Raw genomic sequence first — 24,194 nt, 5'->3', positions numbered from 1 at the left:
CCCACATTATCCATCTATGTGTCTTTTGCTTTTACTTACTACCCTAACTTCCTCCTTTCATTCCAGCAGAAACCACTCTTCCATGCAAGTCACTTTCTGAGGTGGTAGCATGATACTTTGTCTGCTTATGTTCCCATCACTGGAGCAAATTTTTTATAGTATATGCTTATCGCTGATGACACGATTATTTGTCTCTTGTGTTTTTATACTTTCAACACAACTCATTCTCACCACAGATAATGACCGGCCCCTTTGCTCTTCGACTCCAAACGTTTCCAGCAATTTAGTTGGCTGCTGTCTAACATTCTGTTCTTCACTCATTTCATACATTATGTGAACACCATGTTCAAACATGGCATCATAATCTACTACAGCCGCTACATCAACTTTCTTTTAGTTTGTGAACAGTCATTCATTTTGGTTCAACTTCTTAGAAAACAATAACACATCATACTGGCTTTATCCTTCCTTTGTATATTTGTTTTTGTTTTTACTTTGCTTGTGTTTATTACTTAAACCAAATTGTTATAAAATTATAATTATGAGTTAGCATTATAAAACATTAAAGGTAAACAACATTTATATGAAGCATTTGAAAAAATATTTAATTGAGACTTGCATCCATTATGGATGCAAGTCTCAATTAAATATTTATAAAGAGGTTGGATTTTATCCATTGTAACAGGGTTGTAGTTTTATAAATACATTGATTATAAACAATTTAAATGTAAAAATACTCAAATTTTATCTGGTGAGATTTTATTATAAAACTATGTTAAACTGTTTTCATTTACAAAGAGTGGGACTCTTTGAAAATAAAAACAATTTAAATGCTTTGAAATTCCTTTAAAGTAATTTTCTTAAATTTTTTAAAATAAAATTTTGTTTCATCAGTGTCTAATTTGGTTAATAATGTTCAAATTCTGTTGAAAAAATGCAGCAATTGTTTAAATCTATGTTAATTAGGCAATCCAAACGTATCTGATACTCATGAATATAAAAATAAGTGGGAAGAATTCTAGTATGAGAGAAGAAATTCTCATTCAAGTAAAATGAAAATATTGATTGATAAAATCAATTAGAAATACAAATATTTTTAACATGGACTGATAGATATAAAAAAACAATAACTAGCAAAAACATAATTGAATATCTTATAGATATTAATCATTAAAAAGTACAAGAAACTATATATTAGATTACTGAAATGTGAAAATGCTATTTTTATGATGTGACACACTTTAAATTCTGTCATTATTTTGGTTTGTAATTTAATCAGATTAATATTGTAAACATATCTTTCAAAAATCAAATGATTATATTTAGCTCTGATGATAAAGCAAAACAACAAAGCTGAGTGTATTTTGTATAAATGATGTGCCATTTCTATTACCATCTGCTTTCATTTTGGTGAGATTGTAGTCAGCCCTTATTGATCGGATACTCTTCACAACATTCTGCATGAAAGACACATCAGCCTCAAGATCAGCATTTTGGAATTGAAACTGGTTTCAAAAGACAAAAGAATGAAATGAGGAAAACAAAAAAATATTAGTTCAACAGGCCAAAGTGGATAAAGTGTTTTTGAGCATTTAAATAAAAAAAAAAATGGACACATAAAACAAAATCTTATTACTTGTATGTGCCACAAGTTTTGCAATATGTGCTAGTTTGTGGCATGCATATCAAATGAATTAAGCAGTTCAAGCCATGATTTTGTTTGTGCTAGTAGGTTCATTCCATTTGAAAGCCACAAAGATGAATGAATGTACAACAAAGTCTAATTCAATAATTTATATTTTAATAATTTGAATTGAACCACACCATTTGAATTATACCACCATTGAATTGAACCACACTATCACTAAAGTAAACAAAAAAAGTTATGCAAAAGGCAAAAACATTGTTGATCATAGTAACAAAAAGGTTAAAAAAATGTTTAGGTTGCAAGAACCTTAAAAATCAGGAAAAGTCAGTAATGGTTCTCAAGTTGTAGTTGCAGACAAATCTTGCATAGTGTTCAAGCTTGGCATCTCATGTTCCAGTATGATTTGTAATGATTTGTAATGTTCACAATGTTGTGAACACTACAAAAATATTGCTAACCTTTTGACTTACTCTATTACAGAGCGACATCCCCACACACAAACAAAAGATGTCAATCAGAATTAATAAAATTCAGAATCTTTTCTGTAATCCAATCATATTTCATACAAATAAACTTCAGTCAATGCCGAACTTGTTCACCAACTTTTAATAATGAATTAATCGTTATTTAACAATAAGCACATTTGAATATTACATGCAAAATTGGTAATAACCTTGATACACTGCCTTCATTTGATTATAATGGCTGTCTTCAATTGACAAATTAGTCTGGAAATTATTCTTGATTAACATTATCTTTGCGATAAAAATCTGAGGATCTAGCCATTAAGAATCATACCTCTTTCTGATGTAAAATTTGCCTGCATATCATAGAATGGAAATAAAGTAAAGACCGTCATAGTATTGTGATTAAAACTTGATGGAAAAATCAGACACATGTTGGAGTTTATTTGTACCAAATATGATTGGATTGCAAAAAGGAATGTGAATTTTATAAACAATTCCATGGGTGGCTGGGTGGGCATTCTGTATTTTCACAATTATTACTTGAACTTTTGTCAAAACTCTTGAATAAAGTTTTACAAAAATTTTATTTCATTTTTTGTTCACTTAAATCGTTTTATGTTCCAGAAATTATTGAAAACTTACACAATGCAAATTTAAAATAATTCAGAAGATAATGGTTAATATGAAGAAATTTTTATATTTTATAAGGTTGTGACAATGTAAGAAGAAAAAGTAGGCACCAGAAAAACTGAAAAAAAAAAAAAAAAAGAAAAAAGAAAAAAGAAAAAGAAAAGGAAAACACAATGAAGACAGTACTCAGTGTTTTGGTACCAGTTTCTTTTATCATTATTTTTCATCAGGTTACTAAGGCAATCCTAATATTTTGAGGCATCACCCATCAATCAAAAGTACCCGAGAAATGTGTGCATACATGAATGCGTAAGTCGTATTATATTCTTAAACTATAATACTCTTAGATTATTAGGTTTTTTTCTCTAATATTTCAAGAAAAATCTCTTCCTTAAAGGCGAATGAAGAATTGTTAACAGAGGCCTTTGCTGCTGATTTTTTCTTTCCAATCAGAAAAATGGGCAAAACACTTAATTTTCTTAAATGTCAAATTGATATCCCACAGTCAGAAGACAACTGCAGCAGCAAATACGAGAAGGAAGAAAAGAAAAAAAAAAAATACTCCCACCTGCATCTCTTTTTCTTTTGACAAAAAGATTTTTCTAAAAGTATTGGATTGTTTGATTGATTTGGTTTTACAAGTATGGCATGATCATTTTATACCCAGAGGGATAAAGGTGTGCATTAAGTCTATATTTTATAATATAGATGTCTGTGTTATATAGATGCATGCAGTTACAAGTCCGCTTTGTAGGTTTGTTTTGTGTATTTAGCATGTTCAGTTCATTATATTTTCTTCTATAAATATATTTTTATAAGAAAGTCTATAATATTGTATATTTTCATCTTTTCAAACAACTTCATACTTTGAATGTTGTGGTAATAATGTCTGGTTAGGGTAAAGTCACCACATTCTATCAGAACATATTGGACTATATTTGGCCTGGCAAGCTAAGTATTCAGATGAATGTTTTTATTATAGGAACAAAGAGTGGGTCAGTCTTGTTTGATCTGCAATTTATTTTTATGATATTTATTTTGAATAACAGTTTTGTAGTTGGTGCATTGTTTTATGTTTTTTGCTGATATAAGTTCTACATTAGCACTTATATCCGAAATAATCTTAAATCTGAAATAAATAATTTATGATCGTTCAGTGGTATAATGCTGAGAGCTAAGTCAAGGACCAATAGTTCCGCACTGAATATGGAAGCCTCATCTGAGAGTCTTTTCTTTAATACTGTTTTTCTATGTATGGCTGCATATCCCACCTATCCATGTACATTAGTGATTGGCAATTTGATTTGTGTTAATCTTGAAATCCCAATATTAGATACAGTTGTTTGCTTATTCATCTTGTAGAATTTGTCCTTCATTTGGAGGCTGTATGGTTTGATATTTCTGTTTTGGTTAAAGAGAGTCATAGGTTGTGGGTGAAATGTTTGAAATATTAAAAAATAACATCAGAGTTATTTTTTTTTTAAATTTACATTGTCAAGGTTTTCAATAATTTATAATATTTGATTTTTGTTTTATTTTTAATTTAGGAATGGAGTAATTATTAAATCATTAACTGAACTTGTGAAATACATGAAATAAACGGAACTTATTCTCGTTGTCAAGTTTTAACTAAGGAAAGATAACTTCCCATTTTTTTTTAAAGTGTCAATGTTTTTTCAAATAACACAAAATCATATTTATTTAATCACAAATGTTTTTTTTTTGTTTTTTTGCATAGGCGTCACCACTTATCAAGGCCGATAGGCCACTCAAGGATAAGGGTTAAAGAGTGTAGAGTAGTCAAAAGGACAATATAGTAATCGATAGTAATGGAAGTTCGGTAAATTTGTTAACTTAAGTGGAACCGCTCATCAGAGACTTGTTCACGTTGGACTTGAAGACAACAACATTATAGACAGCTGGAAAGCAGGAAAACGGAAGACAATTCCACAGGCGTACAGTTCAAAGAAAAAAGCTTTGATCATGAAATCTATGTTTAGGTTTAGGCACAGATAAAGAGTGGGGAAAATTATTGATAATGTTTTCAGCTAGTCTAGTGTTTCTTGTGAAAGTTTGGCAAGGGGAGACCATGATTGAAGCTCAGTCGAACACTTTCCATGAAAATAACGATAAAGCAGAGACAAACTCGCAACATCTCTTCTGTGATATAGAGGTTGCAGGGAAGAGAAAAGGACATCTCCCACCAGGCCACAAAGTCTATTTTGAACCCTATCAAGGCAGGACAAGTCTTTTCTAGCAGCTCCTGCCCATATGTGGCAACAGTATTCCATCCTTGGACGTACCTGGCTCTTATATAGATAGAGAATTGCATCAGCAGTGAGATATCTACTGGATCGATAGAAGGATCCGACCATTTTTCCAGCGGCCTTGGCAACAGATTTGATGTACGTATTCCATTTAAGATCAGGAGTAAAGGTCAAGCCCAGAAGCCTGTCAAAACTTGAGGCCTCCCCAAGACAAGAGCGATTTTAATTCATTTTAATTGATGCCAGATGGGGAATCAGAACGTTGATGATGTAAAGATAGAAGCTTGGTTTTAGATGCATTAAAAGTAACCAGCCACTCCTTTCCCCATTGTACAACGTGATCAAGATCAGAGGAGAGAGAATCGGAGAGAACTTGGTCGTTTACTGTCTTAGATGTGCTACCATAGATAGTAGTGTCGTCAGCTCGCCACAGGGAAAGCCCTAGCTCGGGTTTTGGCCAACAGGCTTACACCCCTTGCAGAAACCATCCTTCCCGAGTCCCAAAGTGGCTTTCGACCAAATAGAGGCACGATGGACATGATCTTCACTGCTCGTCAACTCCAAAAAAAGTGCAGGGAGCAAAATTTACCATTATACATGGTTTTTATAGACATTACTAAAGCCTTTGACTGTGAACCGTCAAGCCCTTTGACTGGTTCTTGCAAGGTTTGGATGCCCAGAGAGGTACATTCGGGTACTGAGACTGCTACATGACAATATGTCAGCTACAGTCCTCAGTAGTAGTGGAGATGAAACAGAGCCCTTCAGGGTTGACACGGGAGTGAAACAGGGATGTGTCATTGCCCCAACCCTGTTCTCCATCTTCATTACTGCTATCCTCCATCTCATGGACAAACATCTTCCCCATGGAGTTCGGATTATATACAGAACTGACGGGCGACTTTTTAACATCAATAGATTTAGGGCCAAAGGTCGAACGAACACCATATCCATTATGGAGCTACAGTATGTATGCAGACGATAACGCCCTTGTAGCCCTCTCAGACAACAATTACCCACTAGTATGGCATCGAGAGGCCCAACCAGAGACTACTACATGGTCCAGAATCCATTCACCAAATGGCAATACAGCAGTCCCAGTACTTTACGCCTGCTGATAGGACAGCCTCCTTAGTGGTTAATCCAAAGTTCGTGTCCCTGACTATCAGGCGGATAACGTTAGCCCAGATAAAACGTTTACCTCCAGCACCCTTACTAGTGACATGGCTACAAGAATAGACATATAACAGAAAATTTCTGCCATCTCTGTCGACTGTTCACGCAAAATACTGCCAACCTAGAATACAGCTTTTTCTTCTCCCTTTGTCAGAAAAATCACTCATTAAAAAAATGAGGACTGAGTGATAATGTGGTTATCATTCTTCTCTATGACCTTTTTGTATGTTTCAATAGAATTTTTTATGATATAAAAGTGGATGATGTATATATCTTTGATATCCAGTGTGATCACCAAAAAAGACAAATCTTTGATTGAGATTCATTTCAAAAGAAATCAAACATTCTTACATTTCAGAATTGAAAAGGGAAACAATGAAAGTTTATGGAACATGCTAGGAAAAGATTTATCAATCAATCATAATGATATTAATGATAAAATAAATTGTAGGGAGTTTGTTATCTGATGGAAAGAAGTAAAAATTTGCAGGGTATTTATAAAATCTGGACACATAGGATCATTGGCTATTCAGATTTTTTTTTTTTCATATTAGCCTTTGTTCACTTTGGCATCATTCTGGCAACCTTGCAGCTGTCCTGAACTATCAACTCCTTCTTTGAAGGAAGAAAGAGGTGCACACTCTTAGACATTATTTCCTCTTTGCTTTGCCTAAGGGATCCCCTATCATGAAATGTTAACAGGTCTGTTTTCGGTTAATTTTGTACTCAACCAAAATGTCCACTCAGGGAAGCTAGTTTTTTTACACATTCCAGTTTTGTGCCACATCTGGTGCTGTAGTGGGAAGCAAATAAATCTCAACTGATTTCTTTTTTAACTATATGTTTGACCTTTATGGACATCCTCAGTTCCAGTAAAACAAATTTGTAAGAATATTTTTCGGATCACTTTCGATCAACATATGTAGCAGAAATGGAACCTTTTTCTTTCACGAATCAATGCCTCTCCCTTATGCTATTTGGCCACATATTGACCAATCAGGGGTGTGGTGCATTGATCATTTCTATCCCCTAAGGAAATCGGCCAGCATCCAGTTTGGAGGATAAGAACTCTTCCTTACTGAGAGACACATCAAATAGAATGGACCATTTTTCTTTGCTCTCTTCACCTTGGTGTTATTTCTACCGGTATTGACGATCCCACTGGAATAACTACTGTGATAGCACCAGGTAGCCGGAGTCCAGCTTTTGACCGTGAACATTCACCTTAATAAACCTTTTTTGTGTTACCTTTTATGAAGTTGTTGCATTCGTCATTTCAGAAGCTTGTATTGAATTATTTATTTTATTAGGTTGTGCCCTAAAAGCATTCAAACGCCTAAACATACAATGTGTACGGACATTTGTGATTTAAGAATAGTAAACATTAATTTGAGTTGTGTTAACTTACCTCCTCGATCAGTGGGTATGGAGACACACAGATACTTGGGGCATCATCACAATTTCTACGAGCCAACCTTTGGTACAACTCTTCAGTCACAAATGGCATGAAAGGATGCAGCAGACGAAGCCCAGCATCGAGGCAGGTGTACAAGGTATTTTGGGACACAGATTTGGTTTCTTCATCCGATCCATACAACACAGGTTTTAAACTTTCCTACAAATATAATTGAATTGATCTTCAAAAAGCAGCCAAAAGCCATCCAATACACGGCAGCATGAAAAACAGGCGTTAGATTAAATAGGCCATCTAAATCATGTTGACACACTGGTTTTCATTAGATCACTGACGAGACATTAAACTTGGTCAATACCAGATGGGTAACCATTTGAGAATATCAGACACTGTATATGGGAGGATGTTAACATCTTCCTGCAAACAATTATTTTGTCAAAATTGGATAATGGCTAGCAATTACAAAATTCAACGTTGTTTTCTATTCTCAATTTGCACAAGCGACATGGAAGAAAAAAATCATTTTTGTTAAATTACGCTTAAAAAAGAAATAGCAAAAGTAAATTTTTAAACTATAAAAAGAAAACAAAAAAAAACTGTATTTATGCCCCTTCTTTTCCTTTTATTTCTTGTAAACAAATATTTAAAATTTTGGAAAGATAATTCAATGAAGGAATAAAAAATCAGTTTTGCAATAAAATGTTTTAATTTAAATACCATGAACACTTAAAAAAAAACAAAAAAAAAAAAACGTTTGTTTACTTCTATTGACAAAATAAACATGATAAAAAAGTGTATATTTTTTAAAAACAATTGTTGAGTAATTATCAGAATTTTGTGAAGTTCGATTACATTACTGACATACATTTGGTCACTATATTAAATAATAAATGAATAAAATTATTTTTTTTAATTTTAATTTACTTAAATAAAAGTTAATTTAAATAGTTATGCTTGAATATAAATTACCAGACATGTCTAAAATGCGGGATGAATTTTTCTCTTATTTTTGTTAGTTATAAGCTGCAGAACATCATATTGGATAAAATAACAAGGTTTCAAAATATCTAATAGATATGCTGAGTTCCTGATACGAGAAAAATTTAGTTACTCTGTGACCTTTGAAGATCAAAGATAGTGTGGTTGAGTGCTCCCTAGTATTTCTCTGGAAAATTATCCAAGCAAACTTGGGCAACAGATTAAAAAAAGAAAAAGAATAAAGAACTTGAAAACACAAAACAATTTGATCCGATTTTTCAACCAAAGATATTTTGCTTTTATAATTTACTAGCATGCTTTTACTTTCATTTTGTTTTGATTTTTTTTTAACTATACAATTTTTTCCCCAAGTATCTTTTGTTTTAAAATATAATTTTGAATTCTGAAATTTCAAATGGAAGTTTATCCCATTTGAGAATTCTAATATTTCAGATTTACATTAAATTTGATTCAATAAACAAATTCTCTGAATTTCAATTCCTTCTTAAGACCCCTTAAACTTTAGACATATTTTGAAATTAAAACATACTAAAATCGAATTTCTCAATCACATTTTTTTTCTTGAATTCCTGAATATGAAATCAAAGATAAAAAATGTTTATAAAACAAATCATGATGAATACTTACCACATACCAATCACATAAATCATAAAGCCAAAAGTTATAAATTGCTGTTGTAGCTGACTGAAAATCATATTTTTCAAATCCATTTGTAGCCACAGCTACAGCCTCTGACAGGCGACTTAGGATCCATTTATCCATAAGACTTTCATTATCACACAACTAGAAAAGAAAGAAAAGGTTTCTATTATCAAATACAGTCTTTCATAAAGTAGACATTAAATTCTTTCTAACAAAACTAACCTTACAGAAAGTATTCCAAAAGAATTTGACAATTCTTTTATAGAAATAACCTCAAATTCTTACAGAATGTTCAGATTTAATGTTTTATTTTTCTTCTAGCTAAATATAATATGTAAATATTCTAATACAAATCTGCCAGAAAGATAAATTGTGTGTAGTGGAGATTATGAAGACAGTATCTGATAAAAGTAGTTGCCACGATCACTGAATTTTTTTTTTTTTTTTACAAGGGAGTCATTACCTATGAAGGCACGAAGGCCACTCGAGGGTAAGGGCAAATGAATGTATGGTAGTAATGTAGTGGTCGTTAATGGTGTAGATTGGGTAGAATTTGATTATTTAAGTGGACAGCTCAACAATAACTTGTTTACATTGGACTTGAAGGCTATGATATTGTAATTGGCTGGAAAGCAGGCCAGTGGAACAGCGTTGCCTAGGAAAGACATACATTGGAATCTGCGTTTAGATTTACGCACAGATAGAGAGTGGAGGAAATTGTTGATAGTGGTTGTAACTAGTCAAGTGTTTTTGTGAAAATTTAGCAAGAGGGACCATAGATTGGAGCTCAGACAAGCACTTGCTATGAAAATAATGATAGTGCAGAGACATGCTTACAACATCTCTTATGTGGGAAAAAGGTTGCAGGAAAGAGAAAAGGGCATCACCTACTAGGTTTTGAAGTCAGACCTGCTCTTCTGGGATTTCCTTTTTATTGGGATATTTGAAAAGACTGTTCTAGGTCTCCGTCTTCCTGCTAGCATTGATGAACTCAAACGCTTGGTAAGATCTTAACTACTTACGCGGCGCAAATACGAATCCATCATAAGCTGCACACGTATGAATGCTACGAATAAATTTCTTTTTAATACAAATGTTTCAGCGGTTACATAACGCAAATATTAGTTAATGTTCTAAAATAAAAACAAATAAAAATAAAAATTTTATTTCTGATTAATTTTAATATTTAATTTTAATATTTAATCTTAATATTTAATTTTAATATTTAACTAGCAAGGCCACCTGGCATTGCTCGGGACCGTATAAGACAATGCGAAAAATTTTGAACATGCCTGTTATTCATAGGATAAAGGATTTTTTGATGTCTATCATTTGCCATCTTGAGCAAAGGAATAGTTTACCTACCCTAGGACGGGTATTACACAACATGTATGGAATAATTGTACATTCATTGGAAAGAAAATTTACAGCATGTATGTGCAAAAAAAAATTCCTTACCTAGGGCAGGTTATGTACCACACATATTTAAAATTATTTAAATAAGTTTATGTTGTGCTAAATTTTCGGTATGTTACAGGTAAGAGTGTGTTTGCTTTACATCAAAGTGCTATAGTGAAGAAGTACCGGATTTTTTATAGAAATGTTATACTACTCGAATATATTACATGATTTTCGATTATGTACGTCACAGAAAAGAATTTCTTTGTTTTTCATATGGGAACTTCACTGTATAATTACCTTATTTCCTGGGTAAGATACTGTAGAAGTACCATTTAAAAGTCATGCTATTCGATTATATAACATGATTTCCGGTTTTAATGACATTTATGCACGTCACAGGTAGGGTTTGATTTGTTTTTTCATATGAGTACTATACTGCACAAGTACCTTATTTCTTGGGTAGGATACTGTGCAAGTATCTTATTTCTAATATAAAGATGAAACTACTCGATTTTACAAAAGTTTTTCATATGAGTACTATACTGTCAAAAATACATTACCAAAGTAAGTGAACATTGTATGTGATTTTTAGAATATGACATCTATAGACATATACAAACATACACATTACATATAATTCATTATGATCAGTTAATTAGTTTTGGAGTTGATCCAAGACACAAAAGATATAACCATATGCACATAATTAAAATTAATAATGATCAGTTAATTAGTTTAGGAGTGAATCCAATACACACACACACACACACACACACACACACATCTTTAAAATTCATAATGATCGGTCAATTAGTTTAGGAGTGAATCCAATACATGCAAATATACAGGCATATATACATAAATAAAATTAATAATGATCGGTTAATTAATTTAGGAGCGAATCAAATACATACAAATATACAGACATATACACATAATTAAAATTTATAATGATCGGTTTAGGAATGAAGTCAATATAAAATTCCATTACTGGATCTATTTACGTGATTATTGGAATGTAACAAATAAGCTGATATATAATATATCCTATATATTTGGAATATGACATTTTCGTTATATAAAAGTGTTCTTTTATAATTATTATGTAACATTTAAGAGTTCAGAATATCGGAATGTAGAAAAAAAAAAAAAAAGAAAAAGAAATGGTGGAGCTCGAACCCAGACCACTGGTGTCAGTAATCGATGACACTACGCACTGCAACCAAACAGGCAATTGTTTTCATACACTTGTAAATTTACCAAATAAATAAATCTCTACTACAGATCGTGCGCATGCGCAAATGACGCCATAGTCACTATGTGTCGTCAAGTTGTCATTTCTTTCAAGTTTGAACCCCTTTTTTTTTTTTTTTTAACCCTTTAGCAATTGTTTCAGCCGATTAATAAAATTCTGCACACTATATGCAATCTTTTGAGCTATTGCACATCGTCTAATGATCATCCGTCTAGGAGGAAATACAATTTGGAAAACGGAGACAGACAGACACACACACACACATAGTGAGTTTTATATATTAGATTTTTATATTTAATTTTTATATTTAATTTTAATTGATGTTTTATTTTTAACTAACCTGGGTGTCTGTTTGGAGGTGTGTGTTGAGCGAAAAAAAAGTGGTAGTAGGCAGGCAGGCTCGAACTTGTATTACAAAGGAGGAAAAGAATGTGAAAAAAAACCCTGATATCTTTGTTGTTGCGCCCATCACCAAACCGGAAATGACGTAGGTAAATTAAGGCTAGAACATCAAAAAGATGGGATGACTTTCGAAAACATCAGCAGGAAAAGCAACCCCCTCCTTGTAGTTGAGAGTGAAGGAATTAATGTTTTGGGCTAATTTTTTGATATTTGTCATCTGAAGGGTCAAGCTTCAAAATAATACCAACCTCGTGAAAATCCATTGCCTCTGTCGAAAGTTTTAGGCATACATACATTTAAACAGAGAGGTGAGATTTATATTATAGAAGATTAGTCATAAATAAAGGAATGGGGAGGAGCTTTTACCTCATACTTAGAAGTTCTCCTGCAACACCAGGGACAAAATTAATAGCAGATATTTTTTTATATTCACTAGCTGACCCACATGTAAAGAGGTAGTGAGGTGGGAGAAAAAGAGAGAAGGGAAGAAAAGAAAGGGAAGAATAAAAAGCTGCTTGTTCTTTACTTTATATATAAGATTTCTAATTTAGTCTCTTTCTGTTCACTATAAATATACCTCTCTCTTCCTACAGTTACGGGTTATAGTATTACAACTTGTGTTGATATTCCCATTTGTTTATAATAAACTATTGCAATCTTTTTGTTCCTTCCTTTCTTAATTACTTTGGAGTGTCAATAATTAGTGACAACAATAAAATACTGTGAAAAATAATAGTGCGCTAGAGATTAAACAACAGAGTGAGCGAGGATGAGAATGCATGTATTCTGTGTAATCTATAATATAAATCTCACCTGTCTGTTTAAATGTATGTATGTATGTATGTATGTCCAGAGCGTAGATCTGCTCTTGTATTTAAGGAACTTCAATGTTATGACATGGACATAGTTGCGCTATCTGAAACTAGGCTCACTGATGAGGGACAGTTTTCTGAGTTGGCTGGGGGCTACACCATTTTCTGGAGTGGTAGAGCAGGTGTGGCTTTTGCTGTAAAGGCATCAATTCTTTCAAGCCTGAAAGAACTTCCCTGTGGAGTGAGTGACCAGATCATGACTGAGGCTACCTCTGGTAAGTGGTCATTATACAACTCTTGAGTGTCTATGCACCCATTATGGATGCAACAGAAGATGAAAAGGTTCCTTTCTAACTTGCTTTGTGCAGCATAGATGCATTCCCCCTGCTGAAAAGATTGCCACTCTCAGAGATTTTAATGCTAGGGTGGGAAGAGATTTTGAAACCTGGGATGTGCTGTGTAAACACGGAATGGGCAAGTGTAATAGCAATGGTCTTATGTTGCTGCAGTTTTGTTCAGAGATGGGTTTTAAAATCGGTAACACCATGTTTCAGCAGAATAACAAATTCAAGACGACTTGGATGCATCCTGGTCCCAAACAATGGCACTTGATAGACTATGTGTTAGTCAGAAAATGTGAGATGAGAGATACCTGCAGTGTTCATGTCGTGTGGTGCAGAGTGCTGGACCGACCATCGGTTGGTCCGTGCAAAGGTTAAGTTTGTTGTGAAGCCCAAGTGAGGGGACCTGGTGTGACTATTACAAAGTGACTTAATGTTGATCGTCTAAGTGATAATACTGTGAGGGAGAAACTAGTTAAGCAGCTGGAAGAGATTGATTGTGAAAACTCTCTGCTTTTAGGGAGTCTTTCTATGAGGTATGTGAGAGAGTATTAGGTTATTGTGAGCGTAAACATCGGGATTCGTTCAATGAGAATGATACTGAAATTCAGGCTCCGCTTAATTCTTGTTTATCTCAGAGGTGGTTTGATGGATGGTGAGCAAGATCGATTGAGGGACAATTTTAAGGCAATCAAAGATGAGGTGCAGAGGAGGTTGTGAAACATACAGGATGAATGGTAAAGGCAGAAAGCAGAGGAAATACAGTTTGCCTTGGGTTCTAACAACACCAAGGTCTTATACAGCCTACTGCATGCAGTTTATAGACCACCCAGATTACCTATCACTCCACTGCGCTCGATAAATGGTTGGGATCTTCTTCGAGACCCTATCAACATTTTTCATAGATGGAGGGAGCATTTTGATGACCTGAACAGGCCTTCTTACGTTGATCAGGAGTTTTCTAGGTTGATTCCTAGCAATCCGGTAAGGATATCTTGGCAAAGGTTCTCTCTCTCCAGGAGGTTGAAGCAGTTGTCCATAAGCTGAACAATGGAAAGTCTCCTAACATGAATTGGTTGTAAGCAGAGATCTTTAAATTTTCTGAGCCCAAGATGATGCAACGCTTGGCAAACTTGTTGCAGACTGCTTGGCGTGATGAGTGTGTTCCACAGGATTAGTGGAATGCATTGATGGTTGTGCTGTACAAGGGGAAGGGTACCAGAGATGAATGTGGAAACTATCGGGGCATCTCATTGCTGTCAGTAGTCGGTAAGATGCTCTGTAGGATCATGCTTGACAGAATGTTGGAGCACATTGCTGACAATGTTTTGCTTGAGTCGCAGTGCAGTTTCAGATGTGGTCAGGGACAGTGGATATGATTTTTACAGCCAGGCAACTACAGAAGAAAGTATAGAACAGCAAAAAGGTCTGTATCAGGTGTTCATCGATTTAACCAAGCCGTTTGATATAGTAAATACGGATGCTTTGTGGGAGATTCTGAAAAAGCCTGGCTGTCCTGACAAATTTGTAACCATATTAAAGTTTTTCCATGATGATATGAAGACTGTGATCAATGTTGGGGGAAAACTGGCTGATCCTATTTCAGTAGAAAATGTTAAGCAGGGAGACATTCCAGCACCCACACTCTTTGCTTTGTACTTCACTGTGGTCTTTCACATGGCATTCAGGGGTTGCTTTGATGGTGTCTATATTCACTACCGAACTACTGCAATGCAAGTACAAAAGTACTCACCTACATAATTTGTGACTTGCTCTATGATCTGGTGACTCATACGGGGGCTGATATCTTGTGGACGCCTTTGCGATTGCCTGCAATGCATTGGGGCTGACTATCAGTCTGAAAAAGACTCTTAATGTATCAGCCTGTGCCAGGCATCCCATACTATGAACCATCAACTTATGTCTATGGGTCAAAGATAGCGGTTGTCGCTAAGTTTGTGTACCTGGGTAACATGCTAAGCATGACTGGTGCCCTGGATGATAAGGTATCATTACAGATCAGCAAGGCAAGTGATGCTTTTGGAAAGTTAGATAAGTGTCTGTGGAGCTGTTGTGGAATCTTGCTACCAACAAAGTACAATGTCTATGCCGCACGCGTTCTCTCAGCTCTTTTCTATGCCTGTATGTTAATACAGGAAGCATTCGAGACGTCTCGAGCGGTTTCACCAGATGTGCCTACAGCAAATCCTAGGTGTGTGCTGGCAAATGTATGTCAGTGATGTTGAGGTTCTTGAACGGACCTAATTGAATTGCATTGAAGCTCTGATTATCAAACATAGACTGAGATGGAGTGGCCATGTGGTATGGATGCCAGACAGTCAACTTCCCAAACAACTCCTTTATGGCGAGCTTGCCCAGGGAAGGCGTACAGCTCAAAAGCCTAAAATGAGGTTCAAGGATTGAAAAAAATATAAGATGGATGAGAAAACCTGGGGGAGTCTTGCTTTGGATTGTGGAGAGAGGACAAGGACCTTGCGGGGAGATGTGGGCAAGTTTGAGGCTGATCGAACCCAGTATGAACGACTGAAGCATAATATTTGGAAAGGGAATGCGCAAGAAGCAGCTGATGAGCTGGGGCGCCAAATTGGTCTGGAGTGTGAGGCGTGCGGGGTCTATGTCTGAGTAGAGCTGGGCTGATAAAACCACCAGACTGCTCATCAGCACAATGGGTCACAAAACAGTCTTGTGTTGCCAGATCTAACTTGTGTCAACTGCGTGCAAGACTGCAGGTATTTTAAAACGACATGAATGTTAACCTTCAAGCACGTGCTGCTAGTAGCACTCGTGTCTGCACCATGTGTGCCAAAGAATGCAAGAGTTTGGCCGGGCTTAAAGTCACCATCGTGAGGCTCACCACTGATCATCCTTCATGTTTCAAATTTCTAATGCTATATCAAGTAATGGCAATATTCGAGAATGAATTTGCTGCCATCATGTATGTATGTTTGCCTAAAACTTTCAACAGAGGCGATGGATTTTCACGAGATTGGTATTCTCTTGAAACTCAACCCTTTGGACAACAAATATCGAAAAATTGGCTGAAAATGTTAATTCCTTCACCCTCAACTGTGCTTTTGAACAGGGAGAGGTCGTTCCTCCCTCATCCCCCCCCCCCAAAAAAAAACGTTATTTTTTTTTTTTAACCAAATTCAATGTAATTTGAAAAAATGCTGACTTGTCGCCGGAAATGATGTCAGCTCTCTTTAATGGCGTTAATTTTGACTTCTCACAGATATTTGTTCGACGGGGTTCTTCACTATAATACTGAGAGAAATACTTTTTTCATATGAAAAAAAAAATTATTATCAGATAGGAAATAGCAAGTGCTTTATGTAGATCACCAAAGTTAAGCAGCATTGAGCTTGGTCAATCAGATGAGTGACTACTTGGCAATTTATACTAGCAGAATACCCGGTGTTGCCCAGGATTGAATGAAATAGGTGGAAATATATACTAGCAGAATACCCAGCATCGCCTGAGATAAAATGAGTTAGATGGAAATATATACTAGCAGAATTCCCGGTGTCACCTAGGATTGAATGAGATAGGCGGAACGCTATACTAGCAGAATACGTGGCATCTTCCGGGATTACATGAAATAAGTGCAAATATATACTATCAGAAGACATGTGTCATCTGGGATTAAATGAGATAGATAGAAATATATACTAGCAGAATTACTGGTGTCACCGAGGATTAAATGACATAGGTGAAACGCTATACTAGCAGAATACCTGGCATCTTCCGGGATTGAATTAGATAGGTCGAAATTTATACTAGCAGAATACATGGTGTTGCCCGGGATTGAATTAGGTAATGGAGATATATACTAGCAGAAGACCCGGCATCACCAAGGATGAGATAGATGGAAATGTATGCTAGCAGAAAACTCAGTGTCACCCAAGACAGAATGAGACATGTGGAAATATATACCAGCAGAATACCTGGTGTTGCCCGTGATTGGCTGAGATATGTGCAAATATATATTGGCAGAATATCCGGCGTGGCCCAGGATTAGATGAGATAGGTGGAAATATATACTAGCAGAATAGGCAGCGGCATGCCTGTTTCCAACTTTACTACAACTGGGACGTCTTCAAGTCCAACATAAACAAATTCCTGATTAATCGCCCCCTTAAGTAAGACGCTTTATCAAATCTCCAATACCAACTATTACTACGATATTATCCCATTGATTATTGTACACAAAATAACTCTTATCCCCGAGTGGCTGACGGGCCTTGATAAGTGGTGATCCCCATGTAAAAAAAAAAAAAAAAAGAAAAGAAAAAGATAGGTGCAAATGGATACGTGGAGAATAATTGGCATCGCCCAAGATTGAATGAGATAGGTTGACATTTATACTAGCAGAATACCCGGCGTCACCTATGATTGAATGAGATAGGTGCAAATATCTACTAGCATAATACCCAGCGTCGCCTGGGATTGAAATACATAGGTGGAGAAGTATACTAGCAAAATACCCAGTGTTGCCTGGGATGAGATAAGATAGGTGTAAATATATACTAGCAGATTGCCTGGGATTGAATGAGACAGATGCTAGCAGAATACCCGGTGTCGCCAATTATTGAAGGAGACAGATGCAAATATATACTAGCAGAAGATTTGGCCTCGCCCCGAATTGAATAAGTATGGTGCAAATATATACTAGCAAACTAGTTAGCGTTGCCCGCAATTGAATGAGATACGTGGAAATATATACCAGCAGAATTCACAGCGTCAGCCAGAAATGAATGGAATAGGTGCAAATATATACTAGCAGAATACACAGCATTGTCCAAGACAGAATGAAATAGGTGCAAATATTACTAGCAGAATACTTGGCATCGCCCGGATTGAATGAGTTAGGTGGAAATATATACTAGCAGAATACCTGGTGTCACCAGGGGTATAATAAGATAGATTGAAATATATACTAGCAGAAGGCTTGGCATTACCCAGAATTCTATTAGTTAAGTGCACATATCTACTAGCACAATACCCGGCATCATGTGGGATTGAATGAGATAGGTGAAAATATTTAATAGCAGAATACCCTATATTGCTTGGCATTTAATGAGATAGGTGCAATATTTATACTAGCAGAATACCTGGTGTCACCAGGGGTATAATAAGATAGATTGAAATATATACTAGCAGAATACCTGGCTTTGCCTGGTATTTAATGAGATATGTGCAAATATATATTAGCAGAAGACTCAGCGTCACTCAGGATTGAATGAGATAGGTGCAAAATATACAAGCAGAACACCTGGCATCGCCCAGAATTTAATGGGATAGGTGGAAATATATACTAGCAGAATACCCAGCATCACCTGGGATTGAATTAGGTTGGTGGAAATATATACTAATTGAATTACCGGCGTCACCTGGGATTGAATGAGGTAGGTGCAAATATATACTAGCAGACCAAGCTTCATGTGAGATGACGCCACCAAAATATAGTGAAGAAATGATGAATGTGTGAAGGTTGAGTTAGTCCTAAAAACAAATATTTCCATCATAATTAAAAACTGAGTAATTTGATTTGAACATATCACATGTTTTTGCTCTTTTTGGCCGAATCATGTTGCCTTGGCGTCCTAAAAAATTACAGTGTTCCACCAACCACTTCTCATGATTGTAATTCAATTGTCCCAAGCAACATGCTTCCCTCTTTCTGACCCATCAACATTGGGAACACCCGTTTCTTCAATTCTACGATGCAAAACTTTTGTGACCCTCTTTTGAGCTCCTGTGAATGCCAAATCCCAGTGAAAATGGACAAATGGTGCAGTTTCATGCCTTAAGACATGTGTATTTGAATTCAACACCATGGAAAACCATTATATAGACATACATATCAAGTTTTTGAGTAATATGAAAAAAGAGCTCCAAAAAGGCATGTTTTTTAGCCCTAAAAGTCCCAGACGGATGCGAATCAGAATTTTGCCAGGGTCACCCATACTGAATTTATATTAAGAACAATGGCCTTCACATTTTGGCTAAGTTTCCAGAAAATCTAATGGATGGATCAAACACCGAGGCAAAACGTGTCATTTTTGGCCATTTTTAACCTCTTTTGAGCCTCTGGGAACACAACGGAAATTTTTGCAAAAAAAATTTTTTTACTGTGCACATCTATTTAATGAAATACAATTTGTGGCAAAATTTCAGGAAAAACTAATGGATGGTTATCTGGCACTCGTCCGGACTAACAGACGCCATTGAAAACATAGATCCCTCTCCGATAAATCAGGGGACCAATACCCAACACTGCTCTGGATAAATTAGGGTGGTAGAATATAAAGTTTGTCCCGGAAATGGCTTAAACAATTTTCGATCTCAAAATTACTTTATTTCCTGTATATTTTTAATAGTGTTTTTGCATGTTGGGGGATATGGCTGAAACAGTTTACAATCTCAAAATTACTTTAATATTATTGGTTTTCTAGGAAAGTTAACTAGCCAAGTTTCTGTACGGGGTGATCAGTATTTTTCTGAATTTTCAATGTTATTATCGGGGAAGTTTTTGCATGTTGGGGGATATGGCTGAAAAGAAGCATGATTATGTTACTTTTAAACATGCTCTTGAGTTATCTTGAGACTACCAAACCTTTTCTTTTTTTGTGTTAGGCTGAGTAATGTCCATTTTGGGGTCACAAAGCAATCTCCCACAATGTCATATTCAAAAATTATAGAACACCTGTGGAATCATATTCCGGAAATGACATTATTTCTTTTACTATTATGTAGTCGGTTGTCGGAACTATATTAATATTGAAAATTGTGGTTAAGTAAAAGTTGCCTAATCATCATCTGTGTCAATGCATTTATGTAATTATTTGGAAAATCTGCTGAGTTATGGTAAAGAAATGCTATCGTTTCACTTAAAATGATGGTTCTCAACATATTTGTTTGTAAAATCTGCTGAGTAATCATCCGAAAATGACGTCTTTTTACCAAAAACTTTTGGTGTTGGTAGTGGGGAAAGAAAATTAAACACAGTAATGTGGAATTTGATAATGAAGCAAGGGTTGTCTAATCACTAACTGTGTAAATGTATTTATGCATTAATTTGAAAATCCTGCTGAGATATCTTCCAAAAATGACATAATTTTTCTTACAATTATAGTGCTGATAGTGAGGAAGGAAAGAAACCCAGTAATGTTGATGCTTATGGTGAAGCAAGGGTTGCCTAATCATTAACCAAAAAATATATTTATGTATTAATTTGGAAATCCTAATGATCCATCTCCTAAAAATGATTTTAATTTTCTTAAAATTATGGTAGCCTTGGTGGGAAGAGAAATTATTTCATATATGTTGTACAATATCTGTCAAGAGTATGTTGAATCATTTCATATATGTATTTAAATTACCCGTCCGAAGGTAGATAAAATTATTTTAAATATGTGTTGTACAGTACCCATCCTCATGAAGAAAAAATTATTTCATATACATGCTGTAAATTACCTATTCTAGGGATGGTACAATTATTTCATACATGTGTAATATCTGTCCTAGGGTAGGTAAAATATTCTTTTGCTTGAAATAACAAATGATACATAGACATTAAAAATTCCTATATCCTAAGAATAACAAATATTCGTATTATTTTGATTCTACGGACTACTGTTCTCATCTTGAATGTGATTTTCACAAAATTTCGGTCGATATAACCTTCAACCTTCTTCAGGTGTATCTTGTCAAACTCGGGAATATGGACGGAATTTTGAGCGGAACCCTTTATTTACTTCACGAGAGTAGCGTGCTCTTGTTCCGTCAGCCATAACTGGATAGAGGTCGTAAGTAATTCGCAAATGTAGATTTTGGTCGCCCACACTGAGGATGAGATCTGATATATATCGGCAGGAAGAAGGTCTGGCGATGGGATCACCATTGTCTCCAGTACTGGCGAATGCATACATGAAATACTTTGAGGAAATGGCATTAAGATCAACACCACTAAAGCCAACAATGCATAACAATTGTAGATGACACATTCATACTCTGGCCCCATCAGGAAGATGTTCAAATGTCACTAGACCATGTGAACTCGATCTGTTCAACTATACAGTTCACAATGGAAAGAGGACATAACAAATTATCATTCCTAGATGTGCTGATAACTCGCAAAGGTCAGGGATTAATGTCGTCTGTATACTGAAAGCCAACTTTCACTGGACAGTATTTAAACTTCAACTCCCACCATCCATATAATGTAAAGAAAGGAATCGTCCGTTGCCTACAACACCGAGCAAAAGCAATATGTAGTAACATCAGTGCATATCAAAAGGAGATGGCAAGTTTAAGAGAAACCCTTCACCGAAACAACTATCCAGAGAGCATGACATCAGCTCCAAGAAATCTGAACCAAACACAAAAGGACACGATTCAGAAACTCACTACAGTTTGTATACCATATATGAAGGGCTTGTCTGAAAAGCTTCAACAAATACGTAATTCATATGACATCAGGACAGTATTCAGGAGTGATTCAACCTTACAGAAACAGCTTGTGAGAGTCAAGCCCCCTACAGAAAAAAAATCATGACTAAGAACTGTGTATATGAAATCTCATGTAAATGTGGAAACCTATACAAAGGTGAAACGTGTCATCTGTTGAAAGTACAGTTAGAAGAACATTGAAAAGCTGTAGTACGTGGAGAAACTGAAAAGTCAGGTATAGCTGACCATATCTGGAAAGAAAAGGGAAACCATCTACCATTATGGGACGAAGTAAAAATTATAGACAGAGAGGAACAGTGGAGAGTAAGACGACTGAAAGAAGCAGCACATATGCTGAGGAATAACCAACTGCTAAGTAGACCTAGTATAGAACTTAATACGATATGGGAACCAGTAATTATAATATATTATTTATATATACAAGTAATAAGTAAAAACATTAATATATACAAGTAATAAGTATAGAGATAGATATACATTCATATATAGTAATAATTAGTAATAAACAGTGATATTTACAACTAGAAATAAAAATCGGTTTAAGGTTTCTAAAATTCATACTAGAATTGTCCGTAAGGACCCATGGCGCAGTTGATAGAGTACTGGGAAAAATAAATTGTAAAAGTGATATTCTCCTGAAGGTTCAATCCTCAGTGTGGGCGACCGAAATCTACATTTGCAAATTACTTAGGACCTCTATCCAGTCATGGCTGATGGAACAAGAACATGCTACTCCCGTGAAGTAAATAAAAGGTTCCGCTTGAAATTCCGTCCAAATTCCCGAGTTCGACAGAAACATCCCCGAGTTTGACAAAATACACCTGAAGAAGGTCGGAGGTTATATCGACCAAAACGTTGTGAAAATCACACTCAAGATGAGAACAGTAGTCCGATGAATCAAAGTAATACGAATAACCAATCCTCATCTCAAAAATTCAGAAACGTCATAACAAATATGTTCAAAATCAACATCAATTTTCTCATTGTTTATACGATCCCAAGCAACACCGGGTAGCCCTGCTTGTCAAAGTATATAGGAAAATAGCATCAGGAAAACTGTTAGTAATGGATTTATCTAGAAAATAACTAAATATTTTGTATTTAAAAGAGTAATTGGATGTATTTAAAAGTAACTTTGTACTTAGAATGTCTCCCTTGCCTAACAGAAATTTTGGAAGAGTTATCTTTACATTCACCAGCTGAGAAGAGGAAACTATTGAATGGAGATTTGCTCAGCAACTAACAAATATGTTGTCACTTTTAAAGAAATTCTGTTTCAGTTGTGATTTATGTAATCACCAGTGGGGGTACCCGGCGTTGCCTAGGTGTGTGGAGGTGGTGTAGTAAGGAACCCCAAGGGTGGAGAGAGGTGTTAAAAAAATGTGATAGTAGCAGGGGTGTAGAGAAGGAAATCAAAACAACAGTAGGCAACCCGGGTGGAGAGAGGTGTAAAAACAGTGGTAGTAGGTAAGCAGACTCGAACCCATAACGCGGAGGAGGAAAAGGTAAAAAAAAGTAACTTCTTAGCCGATGCATCCATGGCACAAGCAGAAGTTAAGAGCGTTGAAATTAAGCATGGTCAATTCAATCAATGACTTATGAAAATGTTGACGAAGAAAGCAACCCCTCTTTGTAAAAACCGGCCAAGTTGAGGCTGAAGGAATGAATGTTTTGGGCCAATTTTTCGATATTTGTCGTCCAAAGGATCGAGCTTTAAAATGTTTAAAATGATACCAATCTCATGAAGATCCGTTGCATGTGTCGAAAGTTTTTGGCAGACACACAAACACACACACATTTTGCCTTTTATATATTAGATTTTTGTTGATTTACAGAATGGTTTTCATCCAATTTATTTCTTCATATTTGTCACAAAAGACCATTTTATTTCAGAAACAAACTAATTTATTCAATTTTAGTATAAGTTACACATGTGTTGTATAAAAAGTGATTTTAAGCATATTCAATATATAATTCAAAATAGATTTTCTTTCATCACCATCAAATTTGTTTTAATAAAACCAAATAATTATTACTTACTTCATGTGTTGGATTTGGAGTGAATTTTTCTCCCAATCCAGACAAAGCAAATTTGGTAACATTCCAGAGTTTGTTACAAAAGAATCGATATCCTTGTACCCTTAGTACATCCAAGTTAATGTCACGACCTAAAACAAGGTGAGAGTCAGTTTGAATGAATACAAAAATAGAATTCATATTTGCAATATTCAAAGTATGAAATTATAA

General features: G+C 35.3%; 1 protein-coding gene across 2 annotated transcripts in view; it reads right to left on the bottom strand.

Moving 5' to 3' along the window:
• Window positions 1–24,194, bottom strand: part of LOC145241486 (valine--tRNA ligase-like) — a 387,131-nt gene that overhangs the window by 35,299 nt on the left and 327,638 nt on the right. For both annotated transcript variants that reach the window (XM_080104482.1, XM_080104484.1), the window contains exons 21-24: window positions 23,988–24,115; window positions 9,229–9,384; window positions 7,597–7,803; window positions 1,394–1,505 (exon numbers count right to left, since the gene is read on the bottom strand). In XM_080104482.1, coding sequence (XP_079960608.1) covers window positions 1,394–1,505; window positions 7,597–7,803; window positions 9,229–9,384; window positions 23,988–24,115 — 603 coding nt within the window. The remainder of the gene's footprint in view (window positions 1–1,393; window positions 1,506–7,596; window positions 7,804–9,228; window positions 9,385–23,987; window positions 24,116–24,194) is intronic.

The sequence above is a fragment of the Euprymna scolopes genome, chromosome 20 (genome assembly GCF_053919585.1).
Source record: "Euprymna scolopes isolate OS-2025 chromosome 20, ASM5391958v1, whole genome shotgun sequence".
Lineage (NCBI taxonomy): Eukaryota > Metazoa > Mollusca > Cephalopoda > Sepiida > Sepiolidae > Euprymna > Euprymna scolopes.
The sequence above is the reverse complement of the archived record's forward strand: the minus strand, read 5'-3'. Positions and strand labels throughout refer to the sequence as shown.